General features: G+C 47.7%; 1 protein-coding gene across 1 annotated transcript in view; it reads left to right on the top strand.

The window, feature by feature from the left end:
• ERICH1 (glutamate rich 1) overlaps positions 1-13,534 on the top strand; it is a 37,098-nt gene that overhangs the window by 20,770 nt on the left and 2,794 nt on the right. Inside the window, exons 3-4 of the mRNA XM_028480974.2 lie at positions 4,920-5,387; positions 7,983-8,177. Of these exons, the coding sequence (XP_028336775.1) occupies positions 4,920-5,387; positions 7,983-8,177 (663 nt within the window). The remainder of the gene's footprint in view (positions 1-4,919; positions 5,388-7,982; positions 8,178-13,534) is intronic.

Genomic DNA, 13,534 nt, shown 5'->3' with positions numbered 1-13,534 from the left:
GGCCACAACAGTGAGAGGCCCGCGTACCGCAAAAAAAAAAAAAAAAGAGGCCCGCGTACCACAATGTTCATTGCAGCTCTGTATACTATAGCCAGGACATGGAAGCAACTTAAGTATCCATCAACAGATTAATGGATAAAGAAGATGTGGCACATACATACAATGGATTATTACTCAGCCATAAAAAGAAACGAAATTGAGTTATTTGTAGTGAGGTGGATGGACCTAGAGTGTGTCATACGGAGTGAAGAATGTCAGAAAGAGAAAAACAAATACCGTATGCTAACACATATATATGGAATCTAAAAAAAAATGGTTCCGATGAACCTAGGGGCAGGACAGGAATAAAGGCGCAGATGTAGAGAATGGTCTTGAGGACACAGGGAGGGGGAAGGGTAAGCTGGGACGAAGTGAGAGAGTGGCATGGACATATATACACTACCAAACGTAAAATAGATAGCTGGTGGGAAGCAGCCGCATAGCACAGGGAGATCAGCCTGGTGCTTTGTGACCACCTAGAGGGGTGGGATAGGGAGGGTGGGAGGGAGACGCAAGAGGGAAGAGATATGGGGATATATGTATACGTATAGCTGATTCACTTTGTTATACAACAGAAACTAACAACATTGTAAAGCAATTATACTCCCATAAAGATGTTAAAAAAAAAATTTTGTGCAATTATGTGTAGCCATTGCCCAGTGGTCTATAGTTTATGCTAGAAATGTTAAAAGAAGAAAATAAACAGATCTTTGTATCGATTGTAATGCCTACATATCATCTCTAGGTATTAACATGCATTACTGTTTTTCAAAAGAAATGTTGAACCGTGTCTGTGTGAGTTAACTGGGTATTCTCCACGCTAAGTCTCATCAAGATGTTGTACTTAGGAAACAGACACAAAGATGTCTCCTTTGGGGAAAAGGCCTCTAAGCACCGGCTGCCGAGGTAGATGTGAGCCCATGTCGGCTAGCACGCAATTAGGGTGGTGAAGTCCTCCTGCGGTAACCGCTGTCCCTCATCTGTGAGAAAACGAGAGACTCAGGCAACAAATACGTAGCGTCGAAAGGGCATTGAGTGATGAGTATTTCTTCAGATCAAGTAATTAGTCCTGTCGGTTACCGTGAACAAGACGTGGAAGGAGCAGGGTGGCCGTGTGACCTCTGGCCCCGGGAGCCGGATGTCCCCAGCCATTGCCTCCTGCCCGCCGCTCCTGCACGGGCCCGTGGTGAGCGTCCTGGACGGTGCCGTGCTGTCCAGAAGCCGAAGGACTGCCCCAGCTCCGGGGCCGTGAGCCCTGGGAGAGCCGCAGGGGCGTGAGCTGAGGTGGAGACTCGGGGGCCGCGTCTGCTGACCCCAGGGCAGCACGGGCGCCCCTGCCTCGGCCTCTGCGGAGCCCTCGTTACGGGGAGGCGCAGGGACAGCGAGGCTCCCGGCTGCTCTGGGGCTGCGGTTGCAGTTCCCGGTGGGCTCCCTGCGGTCGGTGCTCTCTGCCGAGGCCGGCGCTCGCCGGCGTTCTCTCGCGACCCCGGTTGCCGTGCGGGTGAGCGTCCTCCTTGCCGCGCTCGCGTCCTGCTTCTGTGTCTGCGGGCTCCCAGGCAGCCTGCCTGTAGGGCCTGGGGGCCTTCTGGACTCACAGGGGTGCCGTCTGTAGCTGGCGTCCCCTCGAGGTCTGACACTTTCCCTCCTCTTCGTCGCGCCGCCAGGGCCTCCGGCAGGGAAGCAGCAGGGTGAGGGCTTCACGTGCAGCGTCCCTGCGGGATTTTCTCACCCTCTCGCATTTCGCATTTCCCTTGCGTTTCTAGTTTGCTACTCGTTTTCATGATCTGTTGGTGTTAGTATTGATTGAATACTTCATATCATTACAAGGAAACGGTTACTATTTTGTTTAGAAGCTTTGTATTGCTGTTTATGAGAGGGCTTGGCCTGCAGCCTTCCCGTGTTGCATCAGTGTCCTCATCAGGTTTTGAAATGAGCACCGTCTTGTCCTCACAGAGCGCGTGGTCACTGTCCCTGTCTCTGTTCTCCAGAAATGTTTTGTATGTTGGGCGTTTGTTTCTTCCTTAAATGTTCCTTAGAAGTCAGGTGAATCTACCTAGGCCTGAAGTTCTTTTGTGGGATTATTTTTAGCTAAAGATTCAATTTTGTAATAGATACGGGACTATTAAGATTTTCCGTTTCTTCCTGTGTCCAGTTTGGTACGTTGTACTTTTCTCAGAATTCTCCATTTCATACAAACTATGTCATTTATTTGCATAGAGTTGTTCACAGAGCCGTCTTATTGGTCCTTTCGCGCCTACAGGATGTATGTTAACACACGCCTTCACCCCGCGCTGGTGTTTATGTGTCCTCTGCTCGTGCCGTCCAGCCTTGCCCTGTTCGTCTGTTTTCTTTCTTCACAGTGTCAGTGCTGGTTGCTGTCTCTGTTGGGTTTTCTTTTCTCTCCCTTTATTTTGTGCTCCTCTGATTGTTATTTCTTTCCTTCTGCTTTCCTCAGGTATAAGTTGCTGTTGTTTTTCCAGCTTCTTTCTTACTTATATCATTGATTTTTAGCCTTTTTTCTTTCCTGACATATTTAAGATTATAAATTCACCTTTAAGTAGAATTTAGTGACATCCCGTGTTTTGAGTTGTCATAATTTCATCAAGTTTAAAATAATAATTTTTCCTTATTATGAAAGCAGTACCTGCTCAATGTCCTACAGTTGAAAATCAGAAAAGTACAATGAAAAAAAAACAGCCTACAGTCACAGCACCCAGAAACCACAGTTAAACCCCACAGGTCTGGCATCTGGACCTTCAGTACCTCAGAGTGTATTAAGTTTTCCTCTTAAGAAGTGCACACACACACACACACTTATATGAAAAAATGTGATACTCTTATGTTTTACAGCCTTTTTTGCCACCTCCTCCTTCTCAAATTCCTGTTTTACAGTCTTTTAGAGTAGCAGGCTGATAGCATAATCATCCTCACAGGGCAGCATTCATGCTGTGCTCTCACCACTTGCAAAGAGAAATGAACCGGAGGATGACGTCAGTAATTGGCTCAGCTGGAAGGGCCTGGAGAGCGGAGATATCGGAGAATAAATGAGAGCAGCTCTCTGGATGCCACTCTTGGTGGACAGTTGAGGGTGCCCCCAGATGGCTGCACGCTGGTCCCCAGATGGCTTTACTGTGACGGGATAGAGCACCCTATGGATGACTTTTTTCCAAATCAATAAAGGCAAGAATGGACCCCAATGAGGAGAAATGTAATTTTTTCTTTTTTTAACTGAATCTGGAAAATTTTTAAAATTCCATAAGCAGTGGTCATTTTTCAAACATTAATATTTTACAAGAGGCCAGCTCAAGGGCCAGCTATTCAGAGATACTCATGAATCAGGTGTCTGTCAGCGACACTAAGCAGGTCTCTAAAATCAGTTAATATCAACTTTCAAATGAAATAGGAAAATGCTGTGTTCAATCATCCACTGGTGATTGAGAAGAGCGAGAAAATGTACCAGGTATGGGGCTGTATGACACACTGTATGACACACTGTATGACAGTGTGTCACGTCATGATTTTACGAGGAGTAATTTGAGCTTCGTGCCAGTCGCAGGCAGCACCAGGTCTCCTGGCGTCACGTGCGTCAAGAGGGAACTGAGGAGTCTCACCCCAGAGTCGGGGAGGCTCTCCCCGCATCCAGAGGCCGCGTCTGCTTTGATGATGGCACGAAGCTGCAGGGGAGCGGCCTTCCGTGTCACACAGGCCGGGGGGGGGCGCGCGGACGCTTGTTTAAATGCGCAGGTGGGAGTTTGGCTGCGTAAATAGACTCAGAGCCCAGAACAAGAGAAGAAACCACCTCCACGGATCGGAGGGTGTGACCAGCGGGTTCCGAGTCTCAGGCCCCTCGTCGCAGGAACCGCGGCGCAAGGACCACACGGCGTCTTCTGTCTGACGTCAGCGGCAGATCAAAGCCTCAGAGTGCGAATCACAGGGAGCGGGATCTTCATTCCACGTAATGACGCACAGTGTCTCAGAAGTCTCACGCCTGGTGTTTGACTTCTCGCCATAACCTGCGGTGGGCCTAAGGAGAACCTGTGAGAAGTGAGGGTTGTTGAGGAGAAGCTCTGAGCGTTGATGGCAGCGCCGCCGTCCTTGGTTGGCTGGGACGGAGCAGGTGGGCGCGTGTGGGCAGCAGCGGGGGTGCTGGGCGTGCACCGGGCATGTGCTGAGCGTGTGCCGGGCATGCACTGCCACGAGGGTGCGGGGGTGGGGTGGACGGGGCAGGATTGGCATGGGGGTCGTTCCTCTCAGGCCCCACGTCCACCGCAGGCCTTACCCCCACACGTCCACTCCAGACCTTGTGTGCTGCGTGGCAGTGACCGCCACATCTCGACCATGTCACTTACCTGCCGAGAGCCCAGACTTCATCTTCATTCATATGGGACCCGTTGCTGATTCGGATGGGCAGGTCGTCACTGTTCGCTTCTCATCCTCACACACAAGTAACTCTTTAGAAGGTGCTAAAGGACATTTTAAAAAACATAAGAATTCATGTTTCTCTCCCCAAGACCATAGGCATGAAATTTTACTCCCGATAAAACTGCAACAACTCTTACATCCTTAAAATCATACCATATGTCATGATTGTAACAATGTTGAATGAATACACACACACACACACACACACACACATACGCGTACACATACATACACCTTTTTTGGAAGAACAAGTAGGTTATTAATTTACGTCATGGTAAATCCCAGGATCCTTAACAGTGTACTTTGTTGGTATAAAGTTAAGAATCACTGAAGTAAATATTTTAAATTCCTTTTCTACTAAAATTACAAGATCCTAATGGAAAATTTATTTAGCCTAGTAAGTTTGTTATGGTTCCGTTTTACAGGAAATTGTTATATTTGAATTTTTGTTTTTATAGATCAGGATCTTCATGCTCAACCAAAGAGAAGAAGAATTAGAAAGCATAATTCAAAGAAAAAATTTAAAAATCCCAATAACATTCCCGTAGAACAAGCAGAATTAGAGAAACAGCAGAGTATTTTGCAAGAAAAATTGCAGCCACGGCACACAGATGGCCCCACAATAAGCAAAAATAAAAAAAGGAAACTGAAAAAGAAACAGCAAATTAAAAGGAAGAAAGCAGCTGGCTTACTAACAGGAGCCTCTGGCGTCAACTTCATGTACCAGCCTGAGGAGACCAGCAGTGAGCAGGACGACGTGAGAGTGAGTGATGGAGAGGACGTCGCAGACGGGGAGGGAGGGGTCCCGGCTGCCGAGGAGGAAGGAGCCACGGACGCCGGGGAGGAAGGCGTTAAAAGTACCAACGAAAAGGCAGATGCTATCCTGAACTTTCTGAAGTCAACACAAGAAATTTATTTTTATGATGGTATGTTTTTTCCTGTTGTTCTTTTGAATAATGGCATCTACTTATTTGGAAAAATAAGCAAATGTAAAATACTTAAATGTTTAAAATACAAAACATTAAAAATATTCAGTATTCAAAATAAGTCGTTAGTTTTGAGGCAAAAATCCAAATATTTAAATTCATCCCACCGAAGACCTGGGCTGGCCCCCTGCTCTAGGCTCACCAGGGGAAACAGCCAGCCCACTAGGGGTGTGGGTCCCAACGAGGTCGGTCTCGTCATCCTCATTTCTCTAAAATCCAGTTTCAGAATATGCTGCTATTCTCGGCTATATGTCTAAAGAGAAGATAAATCCAGGTCGCAGGTTTTGATGAACTCGTGCTCATTTTCATCAGCTAGTAGAGGAGCGAAGGAAGCACTCTCTCTCTTTCGGACACACGTTGATTTAAGCCCAATGTGTGGCTTAGTGATTTGAGATTTTTCAGTAAGCATATTTGACCGCTATTTGTACTGATATAGGAGCTGAAGTTTATCCCGGGATTTATTCTGACGGAGGATAATCCCTCACCTTTGCGTGGAGCCTAACAGACAGCAGCCCTGAGGGTCAGGAAGAAGCAGGTGCCGGCCCGGTGCCAAGAGCAGAGGTGCTAGGATAACTGCGCCCATTCTGACCTGTCCCTGGGAGATTCAGGGGATGTGGTGGGCTTAGGGCATCGAACCTCCAGCATGACCAAGCTGGAGAAATACTGCCTATATGATAACTGGAGGGGTAAGGAACGGACTTAAACAGTGATGCAAAAACACCATGATTAACGGGTCCATTTTAGCCAGGATTGACCCTTTTCCTCTTTCGCTTGTTTATCCACACTTTGTGTTAAGTTGAAAACATCCTTAACGAATATCCACATGAGACTAATAGGAGGACGTGGCGGATACACTGCAGAACAGAAGTAGGCTTCAGAGAGATCTCAGTAGGTTAACCATTCTCTGCGTGAGGGAGTAGCTTGTGGCAGACAACCCTCCTGCCAAGGAAGACTGAAGTTTAAAGTGTGCTTGGAGCTTTAAGAGCTGCTGAGGAAAAGCCCTTGTGACAAATCCCAGAGGAGGTGAACCACAGGCCGGGTGAGCCAGAATGCTGCTGCCCTCCTTCCCTCAAGGTGTCTGCCAGTTTGGACAGAGGCTTGAGCGAGGGTCCAGGGGAAGGGGCAGTGCAGCCCTGGAGAGCAGGCAAACCAGCAGAGCCCCAGTGGCCTCACAGGTCTGGGGGGGAAAGTGGAGGGCCCAGGGTCGGCCAGCTCTGTAAGAAAGGAGGGTCAGAGACCAGAGCAAAGCTCTGCTGGTCCCCCCTCAAAACCCTGGCCGAGCCCTGAACTGTGGGATGGGAGGAGGGCAACCAGGCAGACGTCTTCCACATGGCAGGGCGGCCTTTGTGGCGTCCTGAGGGACCGAGCAGACAGGGCTAACCTGACCCTCCAGCGCAGCCCGCAGGCCACGCGCTCAGGTGCAGGTGGACGACTGCTGGCCAGACGTGCAGCCACCCTGTGGTCAGTTCAGTCGCCTGCCCCTTCTCTGTCTGCCGAGCAGAGAGGCAAGGGGGGACCCTCTCTGGAGGAAAATGTCGTTAGCCGAGAGCCTGCGATTTTCACGTGCATTCAAAGGAGTGTGTCAGGCACAGCAAGGGACCGGACCATGCGAGTGAAACCGTGAGGAAAGAGCAGGAGAAAGAGGCCACGGGGTGGAGACGCTGATGTTGGCAGCCGAGGACTTAAAATAGCTACGATCTAGACGTCCAAGAAGTAGGGAGAAGAAGGAGAAAAAAGGTGACAAGCGGAGACTTTCACCCGACAATTTGAATCTGTTAGGATGATCAAATGGAAATTCTAGACCTGAGAAACATAATAACTGAAATTAAGAACTCAAAGACGAGTTCAGACAGCAGTTTTGATTCAGCATAAAAGAGAATTAGTAACTGCAAGGCAGGCTGAAGGAAGTATCCAGAGTGAAGGAGGGAGAGGAAAGGATGGAAAACACGGAAGGAGCATAACAGCCACATGGGTCCAAAGGAGCCTCACCCATGGGACTGGGGCACGAGGGACATGTAAGAGGTGGCAGCTGGGAGTTTTTCAAAGTTGGCAAAGACCGTGAAGTCACAGATTCCAGACGTGCTGTGAACACCAGCCAGGATTAGTGCAGAAATGGCCTCAGCATGATGTAGGCCTGCCGCCGGCCAGCAGTGCGGACAGCGCTGTGCTCGTCGGGCAGCCTCCTTGGCTTCCTTGAAGCATCCCAGATGCCCAGCAGCTTCATGCTCTGTCTGTAGATGCCTGACACCATCGGAGGGCTTGGTTTCGGTGTTTCCCCTGTTCCGTGCGTGGATTCCAGTACCTGGAACACTCAGAGCTGCTGTACGAGATTGGTGCCCGTAACAGACGCCACCTTTCCACTGTGGTTCGACAGCTGTATTTTGTTGTTTGCTTTCCAAAGTTCTGTTCTGATTGTCTCTCAAACACATCATTCTAAATGGAAATACACGTTTGAGGCTTTCTGTAGGAGGTGAGAGCTTATCTTCAGTTTGTAAGAGTAAAAATGCATTTCTAAGTGACCCTGTCTTTGTTTAGGTGTCTCCAAGGATTCAGACTCGGCTGTCTTCATGGAGACCAGTGGAGAGCTATTTAAATATCTTGAAACTCACAGCATGCCCGCCTCAGATGTGTTCATTCTGGATCACATGAAAACGCTGTTACTTTTGCAAGACACTGAAAGATTGAAGAGTGCCCTGGAAGTGTTCCCAGAACATTGCGGGATGCCACCCGGTATGTACTGTGCACTTTATTCATTGTGCTGCTTTAGACACTTGTCTAGGGTTTGCCTCTGAAAAACTTACTCTCTAGCAAAGCAGTCCTGAATCAGAAAATATAAGAATGCACATATGGCTTGAGGAATAGATTCCCACAGAGGAAGATGCTTCTTGCATCTCTCTTGCTATAAAAATATCTCACATGATATATGCAGGCATGCGTGTGCAATCTAATTCTCCAAACTAGTGAGCGCCACTCTTAGGACCAAATCCTTATTAGTTTAAATGGAAGTGAAAGAGTTCATTTCTTTTTCCCTTTTCCTTTTCCTCTGCTAGATTCGGAGAAGGTACATTTTTTTCTGTCCTCCAAATGTCTTGGTCTGCCTTCCTGGACCCTACAGTAAAAAGGGAGTTGAGCTACAAGATGATTTCTCTTTTGTTCCTTCCTCAACCTTTGTTGGGTGCCCATTTCATGCCAACTGTAGAGTGCTGGGCCGACTGTGCTTGTGTCTTCACAATGCCGTGGGTGGGGCTTCACACTGGCAGCTTGAAGTCCCACCGGGCCACGGTGGGGATACTCCAGCCGCAGAAATCTGTAAACACCGAGTGTCAGAGGATCAGGACTTCTTGGAGAGCACTTCACCTGCACAGCATGGAGCAGAACTCCATGCCGGACCCAGGACAGGCACTGGACAGACTTTTAGTTGGGAGAATGAAAGTGATCCTGCAGATTACCTTGGAGCAGTAATCTCAAAATGAGTACAGTGCATGGTTTTCTCCTTGGAAACCTCATAGTATAGCTGAAGAGTCAAGACTGGCATGTTTAAAAAGCCACATAGCACATTTCGTCACATGAAATAACAGTAAAGCCAGCAGTAAAGCAATATGGCACCAGTATAATTAGCAAGTGGCTGGCGGGGGTTGACGAGACCAGGAGGACCTGCCTCCCCCATACGTCCAGTAGTGATCTGTTAGGGGGCCTCGTCTGCCCTGCCTGTGCGGCCCTGGTCCCGCCGCGGGTCTTCAGGGGAGAGCGCCCTGCCCTTCGGGGCTTACGTTCTAGCGCGGGACGGAGGAAGCCAGACGGAGAAGTCAGTGAGGTGTGCTTCGTACAGCTGAGCCCCCGGAGAAAACATGGGGGGGCGGGGTCTTGTGGGGGGGGGGGCGAGGGGGCAGAAGCGGGTGGGAGAGGAGCCGGGGACCGGGTCACGTCGGGCCCTGGAGGTTGTGCTGAGTTCGTTGGCCTTTATCCTGGGCGACGTGGGGCCGCTGGAAGGCCAGCCTGTTGGGTCTGACCGCACTTAGCAAGATCTCTCCGGCCATCACGTTCGGACTAGAGAAGGGGTCGGGGACAGCGGGCGCTTCGGTCGTACTCCCAGCGAGGTGGCTGTCCCGGGCACGGTCAGATTTGGGTCGGCTGTGAAGGTGGACTCAGTAGGGTCTGCCGACTGACTGGACGTGGGCGTCCGTGGCCCGAAGCCCTGCACGAAGCGTGCGGCGCGGCGTGAGGCGGGAGAGGCACCGCAGGAGCAGCTGGGGCGTTGAGCGGGGCCGGCTGGAGGGTCCTGTCGGACGTCCAGGTGTGGGGACTCAGGCCTGGGAGAGCCACTGCCAGCCACCCTCACAGAGCAGCCTGGGGTCCGGGGGGACAGAGGCTCTGTCAGGGCGGGGCCAGAGAGTGTGGGGCTGGGGGACCAGAGATGGGGTGAAGGTGGTGCCTTCGGGCGCGTTGCCGCGAGGACTGGGACCAGAGGAGGTATGGGAGGAGCGAGAGCCGGTGGGCTGCCGGTGGGAGCAGCTCCGGGAAGGGAGACCCTCAGGCAGGGGAGCGAGTGCTGGCAGAGCCCGGCTCCTGCCGGGGGCGCCGCAGCGCCACTCGGGGCCCCCGGCCCCGTGATCCAGCGTTTGCTCCTTTCCTTCCTGCTGGTTGTGGGGCCTGCTGTGTTCAGTATTTAAAAATTTACATTTCCGTAAGAAATGTAAAAAGATTTACATTTCCATAATTTACACTTTCAGATTGCAAAAAGCCAATTTTATTAGGCTAAACTAATATGAAGTTTTTATGAGAGATGAAAATAAATCATTTTCAGTTCAGTGGAGTTGCCCACACTGAAGGCGTTCCTCACGCGTGGCTCTGAGATGCATCAGGAGAGTTTGGAACAGGGATTGGGGATTGAGTGGAAATGCTTCTCTTGCTTCTTACGTTGAAACCATTGGACAGGTGTTGCCTACAAGCACCTTAAGTAGTTGGTGGAACTAAAATTTATGCATGAAGAAGCACTTTTCTGTGAAAACAGATTCCTTTTTAGTGCACGTAGGATGTGCAGTCAAAGTTTTTCTATGTTGAGCTACTTTGTAAAATGAAATCTTACAAATGGTGAAGCTTTATTTTCAAATGTTGGTTCTAATTCAGATTTAGCCTTCTGAAATTGTTTTCTTTTTCATAAAACTAGCTTATGAAGTTTAATTAGTAGCTGTATCTCTCCTGTCTATAGAGTAAGCCTGGAAATAATAACATTTTAACAGCAGACACAGGGGGCTTTCTCTCTCTGCTGCCTCAACGATTGTTTTTCCTAGTTCGCGGGTGTTTCATTGACTGGGGCGTAGCAGCCGTGTCCCGAGGCCAGTGCACGTGTTTCTACAGTTGGTCTCACATGTTGGCGTTCCGTCATCTGCATGTACATGCGCGTCTCCATCTGTGGGGTTTTTATCATGCTCCGCGCACCATGAAGATGCTGCAGGCATCCCCGCCCCGGCCCCTCCTGCGTCCTCTGTGCACACATTAGCCACCACCATCCTCGGGAGCCCGGGCGGGACGGGGGACGGGTTTGGAGGCACCTCGGCCACACGTCTGCATGGAGCGTGAGATGGGGCCCCTCCCCGCAGCCCCAGCCTCTGCTCGAAAGTGCGTCTCGGGGCCTCAGCAGCAGTCGGCTGCCCCTCGGGCACCGGGATCTGAGCCAGACAGGGTGTGTGTGCTCTCGGTTGGAGCCTCCGGACCTGCATCCCCCTCAGTGAGCATCCTTACGAGGAGTGAGGCCCGAAATGAGGGGCTGTGACCTCAGCTCAGGCCCTTTGCTGGGCTGTTCCTGGGACAGTTTCCTGAAACCTGAGTGCTGTCCCTTCCAGCTCATCTCACTTAGAATCCTGCTTCTAACTTCCTGCTCCTTTGTCCACCTTTGAAGTAAACTCCTATTTCTGTTTCATTTTCAGTTCGTGTGTGGTTTTCTTTGAGCTCAGATGTTTAAGCATGTAATATTGCGTGTGGTGTTATGGAGTTCAGCTCTAACAGAACTTTTGTCCCCAAGTGAGATACAGATATTCCAGACTCACCCATACTTTTATGGGATTAGCAAGCATGCTGACAATCAAGATCATTTCAACACCCGAGTAGTGTTTTATTAGATTATTTCAGGGTTTACTTTAGGCCTAAGGACTAATATCTACAAAATAATAATTTATAATTTTTCTTTTTGTTTGAATTTTTTGTTTTATTTTATTTTTTGTTCTGTTTTCTTTTTGCTTTCCAGACTATGCCCGAGTAATCTCAGCTTTCTTTAATTACTGGATCACACATATCCTTCCTGAGAAAAACAATGAATAAAATCAGTACATCTATTTACGAAGAGCTAATATTTGACAAGAAAATAGGAAAGACAGATATGAAATGGGCTGAGACTTAATTCCTATACGCAGAGAAGATGAAATTCTCTAAGTTTTCTTTGTAACCCAAACCCTGGGAACTTTGAGGACATTTCTGTTCATCTGTTTGTACATAATAGGTAGATGTAATCTGAGACTTTAAGTGAGAAATTGGGATAAAATTGAAAATTTCTTTGAAATTGTGTCTCAAATTAAAAAATGGACATTCTGTTAAATTGAATAAACTGTATAGTTTGAAGCTGTATATATATTTTTATAAAGTTTTAAATCACTTTGTGTCTGAAAGTTTGTTTTAAGAATGTCGTATGGATATTAAAACGTTCATGTTTAAGTAGTTTGATTCTAGTTGAATTTATTGATTGTTTTCTTCCTTTTTTCCTCTTCTCTACTTTGAGAAGAATATCAAGAACATGTTTTTCCTGTTTGCTCTTCCTTTTGTCGCAGAAGCCATCACCGGTTTTCAGTGAGACTGAGTTTTAAAAACACCAGTCAGTCAATGCAGCATCTTAGGATTGGCACTGTCCCTATACGTGAAAATATACTTTTTTATTGTGGTAAAATATACATAACATAAAGTGTGCCATTTTAGCCATTTTGAAGTGTACAGTTAAGTGGCATTAAGTACATTCACAGTGTTGTGAGGTCATCACCACTGTCCTTCCTTTTTTACGCTGAACAATGTTCCTTCTGTCCATGGACACTGGGGTTGTTTCACCCATTTCCTGTTATGAATAATGCTGCTGTGAACATCATATCCAAAATTCTGCATGCACATTTGTTTTCATTTATCTTGGGAGTGGAATAGCTGGGTCAGATGGTGACTCTACGTTAACCTTTTGAGGAGCTGCCAGGATGTGGTCCACAGCAGCCGCACCATCTTCATCCCCACCAGCCAAACATGAGTGCCGAGTTCTCCGCGTCCTCACCAACACTTGTTATTTTCCATTTTCCTGGTAACAGCCGTCGTCATGGTTGTGCAGAGGCATCGTGTGGTGATTTCAGTTTACATTCTGTGTACTCATTGGCTCTTCTCCTCCTTGGAGAAATTCCTGTGGAAGTTATTGCCCATTTGTGAATTAGACTATTAGCTTTTTGTCATTGACTTATGAGTTCTTTATGCTGGGTATTAACCCCTTATCAGATCTATGATTTGAAAATATTTTCTCTCATTCTGTAGCTTGTCTTTTCACTCTCTTGTTAGTATATATATAGATAGATTCTTTTTCATAGTCATTATGATTTATTACAGGATATTGAATATAGCTGCCTGTGATATACAGTAGGACCTTGTTGTTTTTCCATCCTATATATACTAGTTTGCATCTGCTGATCGCAAACTCCCAGTCCATCCTCCTCCCCACTAGCAACCACAAGTCTGTTCTCTGTGAGTCTGTTTCTGTTTTGTAAATAAGTACGTTTGTGTGATATTTTAGATTCCACATATATGATATCATATGGTATTTGTCTTTTTGACTTGTTTCACTTAGTATGATAATCTCTAGGTCCATCCATGTTGCTGCAAATGGCATTATTTCATTCTTTTTTATGGCTGAATAGTACTCCATTTCATATATATACATACATATATATATATATATATAAACCAAATCTTCTTTATCCATTCATCTGTCAATGGACATTTAGTTTGCTTCCATGTTTTGGCTATTATAAATAGTGCTGCTATGAACATTAGGGTGCATGTATCTTTTT

The sequence above is a fragment of the Physeter macrocephalus genome, chromosome 20 (genome assembly GCF_002837175.3).
Source record: "Physeter macrocephalus isolate SW-GA chromosome 20, ASM283717v5, whole genome shotgun sequence".
Taxonomy (NCBI): domain Eukaryota; kingdom Metazoa; phylum Chordata; class Mammalia; order Artiodactyla; family Physeteridae; genus Physeter; species Physeter macrocephalus.
Note: the sequence above shows the minus strand (reverse complement) of the source record. Positions and strands in the feature narration are given on the sequence as shown.